We start from the raw sequence: 23,368 nt of genomic DNA on the forward strand, positions 1-23,368 counted from the left end.
AAGAGCAACATAGGAGGCCGTTATCCCAGCTGTCTCCCCTCTCCGCCAGGTCTCTAAGCCCTCATCCTAAACTAGCCTCCGACAAGCGAGCTTGATTTGGGGCCATGAGGCTAAATTCAGATCTCCCCTCTGGTTTACCCTGAAACTCTTCAGGCCACCCCGATTCTCCCTAACGAGAGTACACCTACCCTCCTGACAGCGTGAGGATGTGTCTTGTCTCCCCGACAGTGCCTGGGTTCTAAAAACATCACCGCCACCCCGGGAGGGTTTCATAAACATTTCCCCCCACCCTTAAAATAGTGCGGATGGCAGCATAAAAACAGACAATAATTAGTATTGTCTCTTGCTTCAGTGCAAGGATATTCTGATAAGACCTTTAATTCAGCACAAATTAACAAGCAGCAGTTTGCTACCTGGGCTTGTGACCATAGAGTTTGGGAGCTACTGGACATCTGACCCGACTTAAGCAGGTATTAAGAAAGTTCTCGGACTCTTTTAAGACTGCCTTCTACCTACCCTGAAGGCAGGACAATGCCAGTGGAGGGGGGGGGGGGGGATGTACACAAGGCAAACTGTATTTTCCACCTAGAAATCACTCTTCTGCCCAAAGCTGAAGATACATTTGGTACCTGCTAGTAGTTCCAACCGACACTTACATAAGTGCCTGTATTTAGGACACAGTGTAAAGCCACAACATTAAAGTGTTCAAGAGCTTACCCCAAACCGGATCTGCAAGGCAACCTGGTGCCCAGAAACTTAACCAGCAGGTAAAAGCCCCAGTGTCAAGCCTTACTTCATGGATTGCCGCCGCACATCCAGGCAGCAGGAATCCAAATTACCTGTCCAGAACGATCTGCTGTTCTCCTTGGGGTTGGCCCTGATAAGCCAAAAACCTAGGTTTACCTCTCAGCAGATGAGTAACTAGGTGAGCTCAGGCAAGTCGCTTCAACTGCTGGGCCCCAGGTCTCTGCCAATCGACATCAGCATGTCGTCAGTATCAAGTGAGCAGCTATGTCAAACTACAGCTGTGCTATTACAAAGTGCTATACTCTTACCTTGACCCTTCGAGGCCTTCCTCAAATCCACACAGAAGGTGCTCTGTAACGCCAATAAACACTTCTCTAAACCCTTCATGATCCTCTGTAGCACTTTCTCTGTCATTTAGCAAACGAAGCCTGTATGTTTAAAATCATGTTTACACCGCGATTCCTGGGTGGCTCAGTCGGTTAAGCGTCTGCCCTCTGCTCAGGTCATGATCCCAGAGTCCTGGGATAGAAGCCTGTATCAGGCTCCCTGCTCAATGGGAAGAGTCTGCTTCTCTCTCTGCCTGCTGCTCCCCCTGCTTATGCTCACATGCGCTCTCTCTCTGACAAATAAATAAAATCTTTAAAAATAAATAAATAAAATCATGTTTCCATAAAACTTCCGTACAGTTTCCTAACAGCTTCTGGCATTAAAGTCTCCTCCACGCAGGATGGGAAGCACGAGAGCAAGACTCCCATTGAATGCGGACATAGCTTCTCACCAGACCTGCCCCACTCACACACTGACCGCATGGTACACATTCAACACACTCTCAAAGGAATGCTTCACTGAACCAAGACGGAATCCCCACACACCCTAAACTCAATGATCAAGGTGCAACCAGATAAACTCTTTCTGAACAGTGTCTGCATAAGACTGTTTACGGGAAGAAATCATGTCTTGGGAGGTATGAGATTCGTGTACGTGTATATTTTAACTGAGTTCAATATGGTCAAATACCTCCAAGGCCAGCAAGGAACCAAATCCTGGTGTAATCTGCACGGCTCTTAAACGGAACACATGTTCTTCCTGGCATCTGAACTTAAAGTTTTAGGATTTTAGGATTCCTAAAAACTCAGCTCTTCACATTTTCATACTCCTTACACCTTGTCTAACTACTGGACTGAAGAGCCCACTTTCCAGCGTCCGCACACTTGGCCACGACACACAGAGTAATATATAAAGAGTGCTGTCTGAAGCCCCAAACAGGGCAAGACTGCTCTGGAGTGATTGCCCGTGGGTCTCAGAGCAACCCAGTGGCACCCTGCCCAAAGTCAGCATAGGGAGGGGAAACTCCACCACCATTAAATTGCAAATTGATGGATCATAAAAAATGCTGCTTGTGCTGAGGGCTGGCAAACTGATCTTTTGGTTTCCTTGACTCAAGCGGGAAGCCAAGAGAAAAACACAGTGGAGTGTTGGGAAGAAGTGTCTGGCCACAGATAAACGGGCAAGAGCATGAAAAACAAAGCATACAAAAAAAGGAAGTAAATAATCTCTAAATCCCTTCTGACTAGAAGTTTCTGAGTCTGGGAAATGACAGCCTGAAATACAGGAAGGAAAAAAAAAAACACATGTTCAACCTCCCCGACAACCAAATAAAATGCAGATTTTGTTGTATGTAAGGAAGGTCATTCCGCACCAGTTATTTTATTAAAACAAAATTAAGAAAGAAAAAAAATAATAAAATCTAACAATGATGAGCCCTCTGGGAAGTTGGAACAATCATACATTACTGATGACAGAGTAAATTGGTACAGTCGTCTTGGAAAGAACTGGGCAATGTGTTTCAAGAGCATGAAATTATTCAAACCCTTTGGTAAGGCTTCCCACAGCTAAGAATGTATCCTAAGGAAATAGTTCAGATGAAAAGCATTCCATGCATGAAGCTGTTCACGGCAGCACTTGTTTCAAAGCAAAAGAGAAAGTGCCAGGTAAAGATAGAACAGCAGCTCCACACATCACAACCATCTGCAGAGTTCTTGCAAAACTTAACATTTATTTGCCCTCCTGATAAATCTGTTGTCTAAGACTAGGAGAATGGTTAAATACACTACATCAACCCAAAGGAATGGCCAGGAACCATTAAGGGGATTTTTTATGGATAATGATGCTTAAATGGACAATACATTTACTAGATGAAGCAGGAGGGGAGGAGCAAAGATGTGGGGTCAGTATGCCTACTTTGTTTTAAATATATGTAAGTAGCCAAGCACTGTAATTTGATACCCCAAAATAAAAACAGTGATTATGCTGGGGTGGCAGGGTTATCAGTAACTTTTTTTTTTTCCCCCTCCAGTGACCTTGGGAACACCGTCCATGATTGACTGTTTAAATATGTGACAACACAGGAAAGGGAGAGAAGAGCAGGCAGGCTCACAAGACCTGTGATTGACGGCGCTGAGTCACAACAATTCTGGCAGAGCCGGAAACCCTTTGGGTGCTCAGCCCTCTTACAATCCTCTTATCACACGTGGAGAAACCAGTGCCGAAAGGAAATGATTTGCCCAGGATCATAAGGCAAGATTAGAAGCCACTTCCTCCACCTGCTCCTTTCTCTAGGAAGTGGAAGTGGGAAATGGGCACAAGCTCAAAGCCAGAAACAAAGCTGATGAACTCAGCCGTGTCTGCAGAGCAATACAGCCCAAACGGGACCATAGCAGAACAGAGTCAAGAGCATGTCATCCATCCCTCAGCCAACAGCAGGACCCCAAGAAGTGGCCCCCGTCTGTTGGTGACATGAAAGGTAGAAGAGTTTTATAAGGGACTTCAGTTATAAATTGCACACAAATAGAGAGGAGACACCCAACTAACCGCACTTTTATCCTCTCCTTCACAGGCAGACAGAATTAGTGCGTCGGCCCTAACATCAGACAATCCAGTACCCAGGAAAGCAAAATCCACAAATACATCTCTAGATCCTAAAGATGACAGTGGATATACCTAAGAAAAATCCAGGATGTTTGAATAAAAACTGCATACCTAAAATGATATGCACAGAGCACTGTAAATAATCTCCCAAGAGTCTCCCCTGCCCTTCAGAGGAGAGGAAAAGTTCCCTGACTCCAGACTTTCTTCAGAAAGTCGGCTTTTTACCAGCCTGTCTCCCATGATGGTGCCTTGCTCTGCCAGCACATTCACGAAAAGGTAGTTTTATCTTAAATTCTAATGCATCAGACTAGCTTTCTTTTTAAACTATAATTATGTCGATAAAGGACTAACCACATTTTGGGGAAATCCAAATGAAAAGGGCTTGGCGTCTCTCTGAGGTTTTAATGGTTTAATGAGGTTGTCAGTGGTTTTCAAACTTAAGGGTGCAGCAGGATCACATGAAAGCCTTGTTAAAACACAGATGACTGGGCCCCACTCCCAGAGTTTTGGAGTCAAGAGGTCTGCAGCCCATGCACCTGCATTTCCAACAAGTTCCCAGGTAATCTGCAGCTCTTGAATTGGGGAACCCACTTTGACAACAGCAGACTCTGCCAAGACAAAAGCAGCATCCACTGCTTAGCACACACACCAGCTCCTCTTACACCGCATCCATCAGCACAGGTGCCCAGTTGAGAAGGGGCTGAAAGATGAGCAAAACCCGAGTGGGGCTAGAAACAAGCCGGCAGGGAGGTCAGACCTGCCCCTCCTCCAGGGCCTGGCCATAAGCCATGGCACCCTTCTCGGCCCGTTTTTTTAATAAAACAAGACCACGGCAGGAACACAATCCAGGAGCACAGGAACACATTTGCCTACTGTGGGAAACCTCAAACAATATTCATTTAAATGATTCCATCCCTGGCAATGTAGTTTCACCCCTTCTTAAACCCTATGATTAAAACAAAACAAAGAGTACCAGATGACAGAAACCCTTTAGTGGCTCAATTAATCAGAACAGAAGTCACCAATTACTGGCAGATAATAACTTTTATGTCCTACCTCCCCCTCATTTGGCAGCTCCTACCGTGTTCTAAACCTGAGCCCTTTCCAACTGGCCGCATACTCCTCCTTTGCTCATCTTTCACACTCTCGGCTTCTCTGAAAACAGGGAGGGGTTAAAAGGAAGAAGGGGAGAAAGAAAAAAAAAACAAAAACAACAACAACAACAAAAAAACCCTGCTGAAGGCTGCCGGGGCGGAGATAGCAACACTAATTGCTCCCATTCTCTAGCTCCTCATGAGGCAGATTGCAGGGGCCTGCATCTCCGGAGAAAGCTCTCTATCTTCGCGGCAGCTCTCAGCAGAGCAACTCAAGTGCCCTTAATTGTTTATGTTCTTAATGCAGAGCCTCTTGATGCATTCATTTTTAATAGCAGGCTTGAGTGTGGGGCCCATCAAAGAATGACAAAGCAACTCTATTCATTGGTTCCCTGTCCTGCAATGATGGTCTTTTGATTTATTTGCAAATGACAAGCTTGGCAGGCCCCACTTGAGGGCTGCCCTCATTTTTTTTTTTTTTTTAAGAATTCAGTTGCATTTTCCAAGATGAAGTTGAGTCTGCAATGCTGTGTATTTGTGTAAAAATTTCCCCCTTCAGTTCCTTCTAATTAATGACTTAAATGTTTTGACCCAACTGTTGCCAAGCAGAGCATTTGGGCTTTAATTTGTCATTTTGGTAAAGATGCATCCTTGACAAAAGCATCGCAGCTGTTTCAGGGCCCAAATAGCACGTTTCCATTATTCAGAAACCCTTGTTATGGAGTTTAGCAAGTGCTGTTCACAGGAAATCCTACCGACTTGTCCCAGGATGGAAAAAGACAGCTTTTGGTAGCCTTAAAGGAAAATGCGCTGCTGTGCCACAGAAGGTTTTCAAGACACACTCTGCGGGGTGAATCACAGAACATAACCATGAAGTCACCACCTATTGTTCTCGGAATGGCAAGAGAACAAGCCTCTTCTGGAACACACCCAGAGCAAGCCTACACCTTTCACCCTCTTCACAGGTCTTAGTCATTAGGGAGCTCATGAGAAATTAGATAATATCATACAATAGCAGGATTAGTGGGAGGAAAAGCAGACTACATCATCCTGGCATGAAGGCTAAAATTACAATCACGAAAATAAAATATGCCCATGTAAAGACAAAGACTGCATGGGAATATGCAAAAATCCAGTCACCTCTGAAAACCGAGTTGATGAGACTGTTCCTTTTCAAAATGTGTGATCTTATTTTCCTCTCAATAAAATTTGTAACATTTCCTTTTCACTGTAGCTACCTTTTTGGCCTGTGTAACCGGTCTTCAGTTAGTACTGACTTCTAACCATCTACAATCACTATCTCTCTATCTTCCCATCGTGACAAAGCCAAAAACCAGTGCACACTACCTACAAAACACCAGTTATCATTAGCTTTAACATTAACCATTGCCTCGTTCCCCGCATTTTGTTTAGAGATCACTGGATAAACAGTTGGGTGTGAGTATTTCCCTAACAGGTTGGAGTCTTTAGCCTATCCATATAGTGGAAGAGGAAACTCCTGCCTGGGGTCACCATGAGCCAGGGGTTCCCTTAGTTTATTTTACTTTATTATTTTATTTCATTTCACTTCATTTTTGAGAGCGAGCAAGAGCACGTGCACACGAGGGGGTGGGGGAAGGAGGAGAGGGAGAGAGATCTTAAGCAGGCTCCATGCCCAGTGCAGAGCCTGATGCAGGGTTGGATCTGACAGCCCTGAGATCATGACCTGAGCCAAAATCAAGAGTTGGACGCTTACCCGACTGAGCCACCCAGGCGCCCCAAGGTTTCCCTAATTTTAAGAGCATGCTGCAGCTGAATCACCCACACACATGCATGACAGCTGCGACTCTTCTTCCAAAGCAACTTCTTAAGCAGAGCAGCTACTCTACCGGGAGGCCTATGCCATCAGTGCCGGGCGGAGTGGTGGCAGAATGGCCACCACGAGTCAGATACACATTTGTGATGGCGAGAGCCCAAGGCAAAGCCTTCAGAGCCCCAAACTCGGTCTCAATAAGAAGACCCACTCTTCCCCTCATTCCCCACCCCCCACCGCCCCTGGGCTTTAATGTTCCCAAGCTGAGCTACTGGAGAGGTGGTCCTTTGGGAAGGAAGACAAGGTTCCTGGCCTTCCCAGCTGGAACCTGGGATTCTCTTTTCAATCCACGTCCTGTGCCAAAATGCCCACCAAACTCCAGAATGCAGCAAGCATGGGGCATCGCAGGCTGGGAGCCACCAGGGTAGAAGAAGAGCTTGTGCACAATGAAATCAACAGTCAAGAAAAAAAAAATTATTGTCTTGAAAGCATCTCAGATCAGGATTAAAATGAAATGTGGGATGCTGGCAAAAATTTTCAACGCATACTCCTTTTGCAAAAGCTTTTAAATATTTAGAAGACGGTAAGTACAAGGATTCTCGATGACAGACTTCACTGGTGTATTAAAGATTCACAGAGTATTTACTCAGCTATGCAGGCGGAGGCAAACGGGAATCTCATTTTAAATACAAATTAAATTACTTAAAAAAACCAAACCAAAACAAAACAAACCAAAAAAAAAAAAACAAAAACAAAAAAAAACCCTGGTCATTGCATCACAATACAATCCACAGAGAAATTGAAGCAACAGAAAAATACCAATTCTTCAAGATAATAATCAAGCTACTTTCATGGGAAAAAGGGAAAAAAAAAAACTGTGCTGCATGAGGCAATTTATTCAGGGTTACATGGATTGGCCAAAAATATATATAATTAAAAGCATGTCAAAGAAAAGCCCGGAGTCCCCTTCTACCCAGTCATGCCAATTTATAATCTGAAAGTAATCCAGCGTTCCGAGGTTACTGTGCTGTCCAAGCTAGACTGGGGAAACATTACGTAGAAGGGGGAACAGTCAGGGCCATGACTGTGAGAATGAGTTATATACAAGCCATGGGCCCCCAGAAGTTACCACTCCTGTAACTCACCAGTTCTTTGACAAGTGGACAAATCAATTTATGTGCTCCTGTGTGTTTTTAGAAAGCATCCCAGAGGGGCACCTGGGTGGCTCAGTGGGTTAAGCCGCTGCCTTCGGCTCAGGTCATGATCTCGGGGTCCTGGGATCGAGTCCCGCATCGGGCTCTCCGCTCAGCAGGGAGCCTGCTTCCCCTTCTCTCTCTGCCTGCCTCTCTGCCTACTTGTGATCTCTCTCTCTGTCAAATAAATAAAATCTTTAAAAAAAAAAAAAAAAAAAAAAAAAGAAAGCATCCCAGATACCCTTTCATTAATTATATGGGTTTGGGACATGTCAATTCTCGTTTCCCAGAGCAGCAGAAACCAAACTGAACCCCGTATTCTGTTACACTGGTTCCCACCAGGCTGGGCTGGCTCGATAATGTTGAGCTCCTTCTGGAAGAACAGAATAGACTTCCTGCCATTTGGACTGTGAAACACAGTAATCCACCAGGGAATAAAGGTCAATGTTGCACTTTTGGTCATTACTGAATCATTTGAGATGATCTGTGGTGAGGATGAGAGGAAAATCGAAGGCTGCGAGAACGCTGCAAATGGCCTGACCTCAGACCAATTTTCATCTCCATCTGTCTAACAGACATGTGGATAAAAGGCCCTCCCCTCCCTCCTTCTGGGCCACTCGGCTGTTTCCAAATCCGTGGCACAAGCCAGGAACCAGTTAAACAATACATTAATAAGGGGAAATAACCTTCTAAGCCCCAGCCCGATGCTTACTCAGGTTTTAGGCCATCGGCTAAAGTTTGGAACACAATTTTTCCAATCTGCAAGCAGTGCTGCAAAGTAGAAATTCTAAGGAATACCGAGAAATCATCTGCAGTGCAGGGGCATGTGCCAAAATCTCCTTGTTTGTACATGCAAATATATGCATACTTACACCTCCGCCCCCCCCCCCAAGACAGCCACACGATCTCTATTACATCTGCTAGCACACACACAAAGGGAAGCAGCAGCAGTTCCAGAAACTGCATGCTGCTATGAAATAAATCTTTCTTTTTCCAAGTGTCCAATTAATGCTGCTTAATCATTATTAAGGCATTTCAATCCTTAAATACAAAATATTCCTGGGAACCCAGAGCCTAATGATCATTTAAGCCATGGAATTAATGTTAACGTCCTGACTTTATACTAACACTCCCCTTCACTGGTTTGGCGGAGCTACTTTTTTAAGGTAACACTGCACCATATATAAGTTTAGGCCCCCACAGTATATCAATGTCAAACAACATCGTGTCAAGCTAAGATTCAATTCAGGTAAGTGCCACTGCCAAATTTTCTTGTTCCCAGACGGGCTTTAAGATTATTTTATTGCTTAAAATTTAATTTGTTCCAACTCGTGTCTCCATGACAACGTTGGCTAACCCTGCAAATCATTTGGGTAATTGGATATCTTATCTTTCTATTGCTCTCAAATCGAATGATTCTGCTAGAATTGTAACAGCCAATCAAATTTACAGTCCTCCTGAGTAATAGACTTGGAAAAGTAGCCACATTCATCTCCTCTTTACAGCCATATTAACCAGTATGCGACAAACAGTAGAATCTGGTCTTCAAACTATACTCCAAATTATAAATGGTGTCAATACCAATATTCTCACAGTGCAAAGCCTACTCAAAAGCTCCTTCCCTTTTATACTGTTTTAATTTGAGAAGCAACAATTGGTACTCATTCCATACAAAGCCTGAGCAATTTCAGTACTTTGAGGGAAATTGACAAGAGTGCTCACCAGAAAAAAGAAAACAGGGTGCATCTGGCTCAGCGGGTTAAGCCTCTACCTTTGGCTCAGGTCATGATCCCAGGGTCCGGAAGTTGAGCCCCACATCAGGCTCCCTGCTCAGCAGGGAGCCTGCTTCCCCCTCTCTCTCTGCCTGCCTCTCTGCCTACTTGTGATCTCTCTCTGTTAAATAAATAAATAAAATCTTTGGGGGGGGGATCACAGCTTGGTGGAGGGGGGGATTTGACCTTGCGATAAAATAATGACCAAAGCCATGGCTACATAATAGTATCCTAGCACACTGACATTGACCTATCTGGGTTCTTTGGGTGGGAAAGCCATATTTGATGTATTCGTCAAGAAATAAGAATGAATACAGATTCAACAACTACCTCAAAAATTTCTGTATCCTGAGAGAAAGCCACGTCACCAAAGTATGACACCTCTTTGTACTTCATTAAATGTAGGAATATCACAACATCAAGTGTAAGTCAATTATGGAATACTGACTTCTTATGAGATGCAAAAGTCAGCAATATCCATCCTGAGTTAGTGGTGTGCTTCTGGCCTTTGGTCAGCTGAAAAGTACAGAAGTTGGATACATTTCCGTGGTCCAAGTCCAATCTTCTCAGTAGCTATACACGGAGACTGGCTCTGCGGGCAGGAGCTCACAGCCCAGGCACTGCCGAAGAGCCAGTGGCTCACAAATGGAAAAGGCTCCAGAACCCTGGCCAAATGGCAGGCTGCATGGGTTGTCGAGAACCTCGTGCTTCCCCTGCAGACACTTGGGACTTAAGATCGCTTCTCAAGCTCAGCACAAGGAGACAGTAACGTGGGGCTGCTCTGCACACAGATGTCAGCAGGCTGCCAAGACTTGAAGCAAGTGTGAGAGCAGGTACTGGCACAACTTGTCTGAACACAATTTGAGCTGTGCTCTCCTCCATCCCAAATGCTTATGACGACATCCAAAAAGTTTCTACGGCACCTACAGCATCGTGCATGATGGGAAGAGCCAAACACCTTAACTTCTAGTATGTCTAATCCCAATGCCTCTGCTTTTCTCCCCTGTGCATTTTTTTAAAAGATTTTTTATTTATTTGAGAGACAGAAAGTGAGAGAGAGCACAAAGCAAGGGGAGAGGCAGCAGGTGAGGGAGAAGCAGACTCCCCACTAAGCAGGGAGCCTGATGCAGGGTTTGATCCCAGGACTATGACCTGAGCTGAAGGCAGACACCCAACTGACTGAGCCACCCAGGCAACCTCCCCTATACATTTTTTTTCCTGCTCCCCCAGACATTAGCACATAAGCAGCAGCTGGACTGTGACCCTCCACAAAGATCTCAAGCCCATGGAGGACATGGAGAACGTAACACAAGTATCTACTCAAACTTCTGGCGTTTTACAGGTTTCCACAGCTACAAGGAAAATGGTCTGTCTGTATTTCTCACTGAGGCTAGAGACTTCTTCCTTCTCTCACCAAGCAACAACTTCACCTGGTAATTCTCACCTCGCTTTTTTTCAGGATGATAAAGCCTCTCTTTCGATTAAGAATTGGATTTTCCACATTAAAATAAAATTAAAAAATAAAAATGCACCTCTCATCCCTTCATTCTGGCAAAACGCACTTCCACAAAATGAATCAAATCCTCTTTGTTGCTCCTCTATCCCCTTAAATGAAAGGACTCACCGTAACTGTTTTCACTGGTAGTCCTATTAACTACTTACGGCTGTTGCCTTCCAAGGGCACATTCTGCTGTCTGGCCTAAAGAAGGCATTTTAATTCCTCTAGATTCCTTGGACAACAGGAGGCTCCCAATAGGTGATTTAAAAAAAAAAAAAAAAAAAAAAAAAGACAAGAAAAGAAAGTTTCCTTTTGAGACTAAAGATAAATGCTTCAGATCTTAGAAGGAAACAAACAAAAACCTTTGTATTTGAGGGGAAATAATGAGAAGTGAATAATGCAGATTTAGGGAGGAAGGAAGCTGCTGGGCTTGGAAAAACAAGATGGGAGCCTGGCCTAGAATTCCAGCAGCCTTCTATCTCATTTGCTGGATACAGTCTTGTATGGATGCAGCAGGATAGTCTTAAAGGGACCAATAATATATTTGGTTAATCGATTTCCAGAACAAGTATCCTTCCCTCGGGGTGCCCAAGCGCCAGGCAGAAATGTAACCGCGCTGGAGTGAAAAACTCACTCACTCCTGATAACTGCACCATATGGAATAGGTGCTGTCGCCATCCCCTAACCTACTAACCTACTAGGTGAGGAGGAATAATTAATATCCACACAAAAGGAGGCTGGAAGGATTTACAGACAGCTCCTAGGGCACATGGGCACTCAGTGGACAGGAGCTGACTGCTCACTCTGATGTCCCCAATCAGCTTACTCTACAATAATCAGCCCAAGAAGCTGACTTTTGAAATCCGAAGAGCTGAAAGAGACAACAGGGACACCGGACAGGAGAGCCGGCACCTGTAGCTGCAGGCCACTCGCAGACTGGAGGAGGGTACCCTTCCTCTGCCCCAGCGGCCCACCCTTTATTCTCTCCATTCCAGACCAAGATGCAGATCAATGTTAAGACCTCCTTCCCTAAACCGAACGCGACCTTTTTATTTTCACTCACTAATCCATAGAAGCCTTTCAAATGGCACAAATAAAGGCGGCTGCATTTTGTTCTCTAAATCAATTTTCTCCCCAGCCATCAACTAGATGTTCCTGCACAGAGAAAGAACAGCCCTTCCCTTCTAATTCAAAAATCCATACTGCCATTGCCCTTGCAAACTGCTAAACAAGCAGTATCGGCAAGTCACTTGTGTTCTGTAATATATTTACTGCAAATCCCAACGGCTCGCCTCCTAATGCAGTTTTCTATTGTGTCTGTGCGTGTCAATACACTGGCTGGTCACCTTACTTGTAAGAGGCTCTGACCGGCTGTTTGCTCAAGGCATCAAGAGGGCGCCTAGGAGAGACAAAGGCTGTTGCTCCTGGAGGGCTCAGCCTTGGAGAGCCTCCTCCTCACGCTGGGGCCCTCAAAGAGGTTTTGTCTTCTGGCACTTCACATCCCTTACCACCCACTGCCTCCAAGGCCAGCTTAAACTCTCCAACAGGACAGTTTCCACACGTCCAAAGTTCTAAATCAGAGTCCTTTGGCACATTTTTTTCCTGGTTTCCTAACAACAACATTAAAACTGTTCCCTGCTCAGAGAATATGCTGGTGGCATCTTAAAGGTACACGCTGTGAAGGACCAAAAAGTAGGAAAGTGTGGTTGGGGGCAGGTGGAGGGGAGCCTGCTTTTCTGTTAAGTGCAAATCTCTGCTTTAAGGGACAGCTGAAAAAGCAAACCCCCTAACACCATGTAATACAACCATGCCAAAACACAAAGGGCAAAGTCTAGGAGGAAAGTGCTGTAAAATGCTGTAAACACCTGTTGAGATGGAATTCTTAAAATGTACCTGGAGAAAAGCCCTCCTTCCAGTGTCTAAAACGGGGTTGGGAGCTAACAAAAGGCCTGACCCAAGTTTCCCAGAATTATTTTCTCACTTCTTTATTAGGGGGAGGGGAGCAAAAGCTCTATGTTAAAATATGTGACAGGCAGATCCTGGGATCGCACAGGTGAGAAGAGCATGTGTGTTCACTTTTTAGAAAGGCTTTTTTTTTTTTTTTTTTAAGATTTCATTTATTTATTTGACAAAGATCACAAGTAGGCAGAGAAGCAGGCAGAGGGCGGGGGGGTGGGGGGGGGACAGGGAGCAGGCTCCCTGTTGAGCAGGGAGCCCGATGGAGGGCTTGAACCCAGGACCCTGGGATCATGACCTGAGCCGAAGGCAGAGGCTTTAAACCACTGAGCCACCCAGGCACCCCGGGTGTTCACTTTTTATTTCCTTCTCTTTTTCCATGTATTTGAAATTCTTCCTAGTAACATGTTTGGTGGGGCAGAGGAACTGTGTAAAGACTAAAAGTAAATAATCTAGGGGTATGATCATGATTATTAAGAAACCTGGCAACTCAGTCAAGTTAAGTATCTTTATACTTAACGCATGACGAGATGACTTATCCACAACTCTGTTTCGGGGCTGTGGTGGTCCTGAGGAGACCAGCAGCAGCCCCAGGGCAGGTGATGCGTGCATACACTGCACTGAAACCCAGACCTCAGCAACATACTCCTTCTGTCGTCATTCTCTCTTCAGTGGATATTCTGACTATAAGTCATTTGTGAATATTCTGACTATAAGTCATTATTCTGACTATAAGTCATTTGTCCAAAAGAAAAACTGAGCAAAAGTGGTTCTACAAGAACTGAAGTCCTATTAAAAGATCTAGTGAAGGAGCGCCTGGGTGGCTCGGTGGGTTAAAGCCTCTGCCTTAGACTCAGGTCAATATCCCAGGGGTCCTGGGATCGAGCCCCAGCCCCACATTGGGCTCCCCTCAGCAGGGATCCTGCTTCCTCCTCTCTCTCTGCCTACCTGCGATCCCTGTCTGTCAAATAAATAAATAAAATCTTTAAAACAAAACAAAACAAAGCAAACATCTAGTGAAATCAAGCAGATTTCATTCTTAATTTCAGCATCAGAATCCAGCCTGGTACTCTCAGCTCAAGTTTCTAATCTGGATTCCACGGATTTACTGAAAGATCTTAAGATGTACCCAGATGGCCAAAATTGTTGGGCAAAGATATCCTGGTGTCTAAAAATGTGTGGGATTTTTTTGCCCAGCAACTTCCACCTGATTTTCATATGGGTTCAAGATCCAAAATGAGTACAACTACCACTCTCTTAAGAAGCACATTAAACACTACCTAACAAGTGCCACTCTGTCCAACCCATTGGGAAGGGTATAGGGTAAGTCTCAAATGCAAGCTTTGAGCAGACTGCAGCCTAGCCGGAGTAACAAAAGATACATGTGAAAAAACATTATTACAGAAATTGGAGCAAAACTCACTGATGTGATAGGCTCCAGTTGGAGAGGTCATGGAAAGCCTTAAAGTAAACAGGGACTGTCGTTATTTGAACTGGACCTTGAAGGATACTGAGGAAGGCCATGTGAACTGGACAAAAACACCTGGCTTTTTATAAAGAAAAGAGAAAAATGCACACAAAATTTTAGGCAGGAAGAAGAGACTCACTGGCTGGTGTGAGGGAGGAAGACAAAGAGGTGACTAAGTAAGACTAGCAGGGACCGTACTCAGGTGCAAACACACAACGCTGTTGAGTGATACGCACAGGGGCCACCACTGGAGCAGGAAGTCAAAATCAGGAAGAACAGACAGACCAACATGCCCAAAGACCCAAACCCCAAAAGGGGTTTTGTATTCACCACTATAAAAGACGCTCCCATTCTGGGGCTGGAGTTCCAAGCATTTGGATGCAGGCTGCTGGTCTTTGGAATGCACGTACCCAGCAGCCACACAGGACATGCCAGTAGGGTGTGTCGAGGAGGTGAGAACTTTAAACCCCTCTACTTACAATTTCTATTTATTAGAAATGGATACAATATGTTAGTACATAATACTTTTATAACTTACAAATTTGTATGCAAACAAGTCCGGTGATATATTTTCTTTTCTTTTTTTTTTTTTTTTAAGATTTTATCTATTTGACAGAGATAGAGAGATCACAAGTAGGCAGGCGGGGGGAGGGTGGGAAGCAGGCTCCCTGCTGAGCGGAGACACCCCCTTCCCCATGCGGACTTGATCCCAGGACCCTGAGATCATGACCTGAGCAGAAGGCAGAGGCTTAACCCACTGAGCCACCCAGGTGCCCCTGGTGATAAATTTTCAAGCTTTTCACAGACAGATTTCACAAAATACCATGAGCAGACTAATAATTTAGTTAGACCAATAAGAGTGCCAATAACATCAAACCCAGCATGTCTTCAAGAGTTCCACAAATGGCGTGATTTGGACATGCAAGTTCAAATACACTTACATTCTCAAAAACTGATTCCACTTCAAGTGAATAATGAAAATCTAATAAGTACACACCAGGACAGTACAAACAGTTGTACACACACCTCTACCTCTTTGGCATATGCAGGGATACACACACCACACTTAACAGCACTCTTCTCTATCTGGCAGATGAAAAAATAAATTCAATGGATGGAATCCTCAGAGTCTGTTTTTTCCTCCCAGTCTTCTCCTTATACCCAAAATGACCGTCACCCTACCCTTTTCTGGCTAATATTTGTGTTCAAAGAATGACTAAGTAGCAAATAAAACTTCTAGAAAAACTAAAAGATTTGTTTGTTACGCCCAGTGTGAGAACGTGCCGAGGAAAGGCCTGAACACTGGGCTCACAGTTGCTCTCAAGTTGCTTCGAAGCAGGCAAACAGAATTAAACTTAGTAATTATTAAAAACTGAAATGTGAAATAATGAAATACGGGTTTGTACAAAATCACAGGTTACTCGATAAAACTTGTGTCAACATTTCTTGAAGTTTCATGAAATGCATGGCAAACGGGTGGTCTCTAAATGATTCAGTAAACATTACAGTTTTGCAAAGAATTTTAGAAACCATTTTCTGCTAAAGCCAAATGAGTAACAACACAAAAATACCTTAATTTGTTAAAATTTCATTGTCAATTTTTTTTTCATTTTTCAAATCAAACCATCCCTCAGAAAAAAATTAGAAAATCTCACCCACACCTGAGTGCCCACACCTACATCTACACACGCTCTAACTTAAAACACAAAACCACAGGGGCGCCTGGGTGGCTCAGTGGGTTAAAGTCTCTGCCTTCGGCTCAGGTCATGGTCCCAGAGTCCTGGGATCGAGCCCCGCATTGGGCACTCTGCTAGGCAGGGAGACTGCTTCCCTCTCTCTCTCTTTCTGCCTGCCTCTCTGCCTACTTGTGATCTCTGTCAGATAAATAAATAAACTCTTAAACAAACAAACAAAAAACCCCCACAAAACCACAGTCACAGAACAATCCTGTGACACATTTCATATTACAAAACTCACCAATCACATTGGGGAGGACTGTTCTCAATCCGTAAAAGCCTACTCTTGTCAAATAAGCCTATCTACAAAAACAACTGCCTAAAATTTAATTAGAAACCATTATACCAAATATTCCACATTTAAGGTACTAGTTCTGAACATCTCAGTTTTTGAAAATCTGAAGTAACAGTAAGCAACAGGGATGGGGGGCTATAGGGACAATCGAGCCAACTGAAGCCTATCAGAAGCCCAGTTTCTTAGTTTCCTCCAATGTAATCCACTCCTGAAGACCACAAACATTTAATAATAGAAGAGCAAACACTCAGATCTATGGAAACCCAAAATGGCTCCATGACCCAATAACTGAATGTATCGTTAGTTTAACTACCACACAAGATGATTTATTTAAATATTTGCTAAAGGAACAGATTCTTTTTGTGTTTCTTAATAAACACTATTTGGAAAAATAGCTTAAACCCTCTGGCCAAAGATTACTCAAAGGACACAGGCAGGCACTGGTTTTTGAACACTGGTGGGGGTGCAGTCAAGAGGGACAATTCTCCTCTCCTGAGAGGAGCCATATTGAGAACCTGCCTAGTCTAACCCCTCATTTTACAAGGAGGGAAACTGATGCCCAGGCAACTAGTCAGTGACTCACCCAGTCACTAATCAAAGTCCCCTAAATAAGGGGCCTCAATGAACTGTATTTTACACCAAGGCCCATCCTAAAGATCACATATTTTGTGCCTCATAGAGCTTTTTGGCATTAATTTTGAATTAAAAAAATTTTTTTTATCTTAAGGACTATGTTTTTTGACCCCTACCTTAAATTCTGTGCCCGAGGCAAGGCATCCCTGACCTCACCCAAGTCTCAGCTCTGAATAGAAACCCACGACTGAGCCAACTGCTGAAAGGGGTTGGGTAGGGTGACAGAAAGTAGGGAGGAATCGTCCGTCCTGCTGGCTGATAAAACACAAAGGCTAATCTTGAGCCTCAAAATCTGTGTTCTCAATACACAGGGAGCTTTATCTCTTCACTGAAGCTCATGAAGGGCAGGCCTGGCTAATTAAGTCAAGTTGGGGACCACTCCAATCTTGATGACAGCTAGTCCCTTTGTATTACAAGGTAATTAACACCTGATGGATCTTAACTCTAAGTGAAAGTACTCCAGCTCCGTCTTTTCCCATTCTGAGACTTGGGCTTGGGGGGGAAAAAAAAATCTCAAAGTGAGAAACTGTAGACGGAAAACACACGTGGTTAAAAAGCAGGAAGAAAGGTAAGACTTGCAGACAAATAGTGAGTCACATCTAAGGGATTAACCTGCAGGTGAAACCCTAACAGTTCCACCTAAGCACTTTAAAAACACTACCAGAGGACAATTTATTTTTTAAGAGAAACTTTAAAGCACACATCAAAACTGTGAAAGCGGTTTCACTCCGAAATTTACGTGGTCTGAGACACCGTGCTGGCTGAAACATCACATGGGCCTTGGTTATGTTAAGCTCTCATCTGTTTCTCTTTCCCCTCTCCTTCCCCACCTTACAACCAGCACTGCAGAATACGTCTTTCCTTCCACAGCTAGTCCTTTCATTTATTTTTAAATTCTTGGCCGCCCTGGAGAGCCCCGAGCGCTCACTCTGCCCGCTCTTCAGAAGAATAGAGGCAGAGAGACAAAGTGACTGATCACACTCACTGTGCCCTGGGCCTCAACTAGGAGAACTGACAACAGTTCCCAATTTTCTTTTGTTCTTAGACATATTTTAACTTTGCAGATAGTCGTGCTCAGTTGGCTACAACTTTCTACCTACCCATGGCTGTGACCTCCACAGACCAGTCAGTACTGCCAATTTTCATGAATTCTTAGAACACGCATCTAGCCCTGACACGATTGTGTATCATGAAGTTGTCAGCACAGAGAGAGGGAGCAGGAGAGACATGCAGCCAGGCCGACTGGGTTACCACACACGGGCCCAAAGGTGATTCTACCACTGGCCTCATCCTGGCAGGGGGCTGGGTAAAGTAAAGCAGCACTGAATTCTAGGGACCAGGTGACCCTAACTCCAGCTTGAGCAGAAACTTGGCCTTGACAAATCCTGGACTCTGAACACATGCCCACAACCACAGGCAGAGCAAAACACCTACCCTATCTACCTGTTAAGCGCTGTACAAATTCATGCCACAAAAGACAACTTAAGTCATGGCTTCATCAGCATCCTGAGGAGATACACAAGTGGAATAAATAAATTTACAGTGCATCTTGTCCCAAAAATATCAAATGAGGTCATACCACACCACATGACAGAAAAGAAAACCTGAAAGATCACACTGCCAAACACACCAGCACAGCCCTCAAAACAACCAGACTCACGTTCACCTGCTGTTTTGTAACGCACCCTAAGGTTCTGGTGGCATCAGAACTTCCTTGAGTTTCATGAGCTGTCTCTACCTCTCCTGGAGAGATATACCTAGAGTTTACAATCTACCTGCAGAGAGATGGACAGGCAGAGATCTAGAAAATACTGAAACAAAAACAAAGAAACCACTGTTTTGTTTTGTTTTGTTTTTAAGGTTTTATTTATTTATTTTGAGAGGGCCTGTGTGCACGTGTGGGGGAGGGGCAAAGGGAGAGGGAGAGAGAGAATCTCAAGTAGACTCCCCACTGAGCAAGGAGCCCGAAGACAGGAGCTCAATCCCAGGATGCTGATACCACGGCCTGAGCCAAAACCAAGAGCTGGATGCTTAACCAAGTGAGTCACCCAGGCACCCCTACCCACACCCCCCCCCCAAATCCTGTCTCAGTGTTACAGTAAAAAAAATTAAGTACCCATTACCATCCCTAGTACACAGACTTTTCAGTAACCAGCCACATATGGGAGCAGAGAAAGTGAGGGGAAGGCTTATCAGGAAGTGTTGACACAACATAAACATGGACTGTGGGCACCAAACCAAGTAAGGAAACCACAATTATACCATGCTCGATTTGGACGCGCTTCCACTTTAAAATTTCCAGACGGAAAAGTCAGTGGTGAGATGTGACACTGAAAATCTCTACAGCTCCCTCCTTCCACAAACCCGCTGAAAGGTGGGGACAGGGAGCGATCATCACACTACAGACAAATCTTAACAACATTAAAGCTCTCTCCATGGAAAGTCTCCCCATCGCTGCATTTTTTTCAGTAACAAAGATGTTGTCAGAAATGACAATTTTTTGTGTCCCCTGATGATGCCTTGCTAGCATTCGGTTATAAGCCATAAAGCAGGACTAATTTCAGCCTGTCAGGAGTCTCGCTAATGCCCAGTTTCCCCCCAGAGAGAATTCCTGTCAAATCTAATGAGAGCTCCAAAGGCCCTCTCTACAATATAATGAGCACTTAGGCCATGCTGGTGATCAGGCGGCAAAAAGCATCAATTTGAGCCTGGCTACACCCTGGGGGCCAGACGTCACCAGTTTTAATAAGAATTATGATTACTAGCTGCACCAAATGCCTCCTCAGAACTTATTATTAATGTGTGACATTCAGAAGGATGTTTTTCAAATGTAAGGCCACTTTAAACCGAATTACAGCACTGCTTTGCACACCACTCTAGTTAAGGGTCTGTCAGCATTTACAATATAAACTAAATTTCAGGGGGCTTAATACCCTACTATGAAGAACATGGCATCTCTGAGCTTTTCACATTTTTTAAATTACTGAGCCAATTATACACAGCATATTATTAATGCATACTGGCTCACGGATGGACAATATTACCCACAAAAGCCCAATAGTGTATAGAAACTCATTAGAAACCTATTTTCACACCATGGGGCTCCTGACCCTCTTCGCCCCTTCTTCCCTTTTCCTACTCGATGAAGAAGAGGTCATGTAACCATGTAACCTACAGGAACCCAGAAGAATTACACACCTCCTGTACCTCCCCAATAAATCCTGTACCAGCACACAGCATCACACAGAGGTGGTGTTTCCTTGTAAGAGTTGAAGTTATTAAATCCTTTGAGTTTATAACTTTAAGAAAAAGCTCAGTCTCCTCTTACCCTTCTAGACTCCTTGTTAACAAAAAATGTGCCTTTGGGGTAACTTAAAAAAAAGGGGGGGGACAGGTTACAACCCCTTCACACAGTTTATTTGCATAATTCATTTAAATAACCAGGGATCTTCTGGCCCCAGTAATATCAACAAGTTACAACTGCCTCCATCAGGCACTAGCCATTGAAACACACAAAAAACAAAGCACAAGCCAATGTAATCTAGGCTACCAATTTTGCAAATCGGAATAAAATCAGCATTTTTAAAGGCCCAATTATATTATTAATGAAAGGCCTTGAACCTAACTGTCCCTTTCCAAACACATATCTGAGAACAGATCTAATGTACACGACTTAACATTATGAAATCTATGATGAATTAAAAATCAAAGAGTGTGGAGTTACAAAAGCAGAATTCAACTCTGAAACACACTTGCTTAATGAAAGTCTTTGAATATAAGGAAGATCTGAAGGCTGAACTAATCAATTTCTCCACTGTGCCCCAGCCGGTCAGCCATGCTCTTTAATTTAATGAAACAAGGGTTTGAGATGAAATAGCACATATACATCAAGTAAGAATTGTATTGTTGCACTTTGAAATGTGTCCAACTGTGCAACTTCATCTGATGATAATTTTTTAAGAGGCAATCGATTTCTAAAAGACTTATTGTACCAGCGTCTTGATGAAAAAGTGAATGTCAGCATATCTCCAGAATACTTACACCCTGCCATTAATGCTTTCTTTGGCAGACAATGACTACTCAATCGAGGGTCCTTTGGGCTGAGCAATCATTTAGCTTTTCTTCTCTTACGAGGTCCTTAGTGCCTTGTTCCAGCTCAATACTCTTTTTATACACCATTATAGTAGCCATAAGTGTGAATTTTATGGGAACTTGCAAACTCATAGTCATAGCTAGAGCTTTCCAGTCACTAATCTTTTCATGCTTTTAAAACCACTAGGACTGAAGTGACTCGCAACATATGCTGTGCCCATAAAAGAATGCTTTTTTACCTCCAAATCTACATCAACTGAGAAATCTTCCAAAACGATGTTTGCTAATAAGCCACTAATCCTGAGTGTCACTTTATGCAACCCCAAAGCATGAAGAGAACCCCAGTTAGTCATATATGACGTTTAACCTGCTAAAGGAACTCCTGAATATCCTCTTTTCCCTGCAGAACCACACTGCTGTCCAAACCAGGAAAAACACCAAGCTATTCTGAATTGCAGAACCCTACAGGATACCCAAATCTTTCAAGAGGAGAATCAATCTACCCAGGTGGAAAAGTCAACTCAGAGACTCAATTTCTATCAGCCTAGAAACAGGTTGGTTCACATTTCCAAAGCACCTCTCATCTAGTCATTTAAAGATTCTGTAATTGTCAAGAAGTTACCCTTCAGCAAAATACTACCACCAACTCACAGGAAGGGAAACCAAGTCAAGGAAATGGCATACAAATCCCCACCCTCCCCCAACCAACCGAGGACAAAGACAGTTCTATGGAATCATAATGACTGATTTCTCATTTCAACTGGAGATTTAACTAAAGCTTACCTGTTTATGCATTTCTATGTTTAATCCATATGACATTTCATAATACTGCAAAAAGAAAAAAAATCAAGCATTTCGTTAACTCACGTTTTGCAATATTAGGAACACATATTAGCTAATCTTACATAAAAAGGAGAAAAGTCTAATCTCTGATACCTACCATCACATAGTGCCTCTGCATTTCTGTCTTTTCACTTGCCAGTTTCTCGCATTCCAATTTAAGGCTACAAAAACAAAACAGGCAACTTAATGTAAACATTATGTCACTTGTTTTAACATCTGCCTCGCATATTTGCGCTTCAAGTAAAAACACAGACCAATTTAGAAAAGCCATAAACTATCTAGGTAAACATGCAAAAGCTTTGTCCTTGCATTTAATAGGGAAAAGGGGTCAGGTGACCAGTATAGGGTCTCCATTACCTACTATTCTTTTTCTTCTTGGTGCATACCTGGTCAGGTGCCAAGAATGAAAAATCTGTCAAAACCTCTGATCTACACAGAAGACTGATTTCTCCTCCTGCTCATCTGTTCACTCCTACTTCCCCGCACCAGTCTGCTCCTTTGGACTCCACTAAAATCTGGCTTTGGCACAATTTCCAGCATCAGACATAGGCTGTCCCATCTCTGCCAACTCAGTCTCTAGGTTTGAAAACTGTACTTGTAAAGTTACTTCTACAATTGTTGGTCCCTTTTAAAATCTTCAGTTTTTAAATCCCTGCCAAAATATGTGAAGTAGCTACTGCAATAAAGTGGGTTGAAGTCCTCTCTGCTTGGTAAACACAGTGTGGGCAGGTATGCCTCAAGTTCCAGAGATGATTATCTTCAAGCAGACAAAAGTTCAATAATCAGAAAAACCTCTTGACAAAATAAGAAAATTCACACCCAAGCATCTGTGTGCTTGTTCTCAAGCATGACAAAAATAAAAACTGTCATTACACAGTTATTTCTTAGCTCTAATCAGGGAAGGCTTCATAGGAACAAGGGAAGTAACTAACATTTCTGGAAAATCCACTATGGACAGGATGCTTTACAACACTCTTCATTTACAAATCTTTTGAAGTAGGTCTCATTAGATGAAGAGACTAAACCAGGATGTATATAAAGGAGACTCCAGTCCCCTGTCCTGCCCAAACCAACCCAGAGCCACGCCAAAGCAGTGGAGCTTTCCTTACACCTATCCACATCCCTCTTCACCACCAATGATGGGCACAGCTAACAGCATCGAGCCTTCCATAATGGACTTTGCCTCAGACAACACAATCCTCTAGTATGGCAAAGAGCGATTTCAACACTGGCTTTGCCTCCCTAAACCTGCACTCCAGGGCTGGGGCATCGACTGAACCAAGGTTTCAGCTCAGCCTGTTGCAAAATAAATAAACGAAGT

The 23,368-nt window shown here is 43.6% G+C and overlaps 1 protein-coding gene across 5 annotated transcripts in view; it reads right to left on the minus strand.

The window, feature by feature from the left end:
• LOC308353500 (transducin-like enhancer protein 1) overlaps positions 1–23,368 on the minus strand; it is an 86,675-nt gene that overhangs the window by 61,701 nt on the left and 1,606 nt on the right. For all 5 annotated transcript variants that reach the window (XM_080820380.1, XM_080820379.1, XM_080820381.1 and 2 more), the window contains exons 3-4: positions 22,145–22,208; positions 21,988–22,032 (exon numbers count right to left, since the gene is read on the minus strand). In XM_080820380.1, coding sequence (XP_080676506.1) covers positions 21,988–22,032; positions 22,145–22,208 — 109 coding nt within the window. The remainder of the gene's footprint in view (positions 1–21,987; positions 22,033–22,144; positions 22,209–23,368) is intronic.

The sequence above is a fragment of the Martes martes genome, assembly GCF_963455335.1.
Source record: "Martes martes genome assembly, chromosome: 12".
Lineage (NCBI taxonomy): Eukaryota > Metazoa > Chordata > Mammalia > Carnivora > Mustelidae > Martes > Martes martes.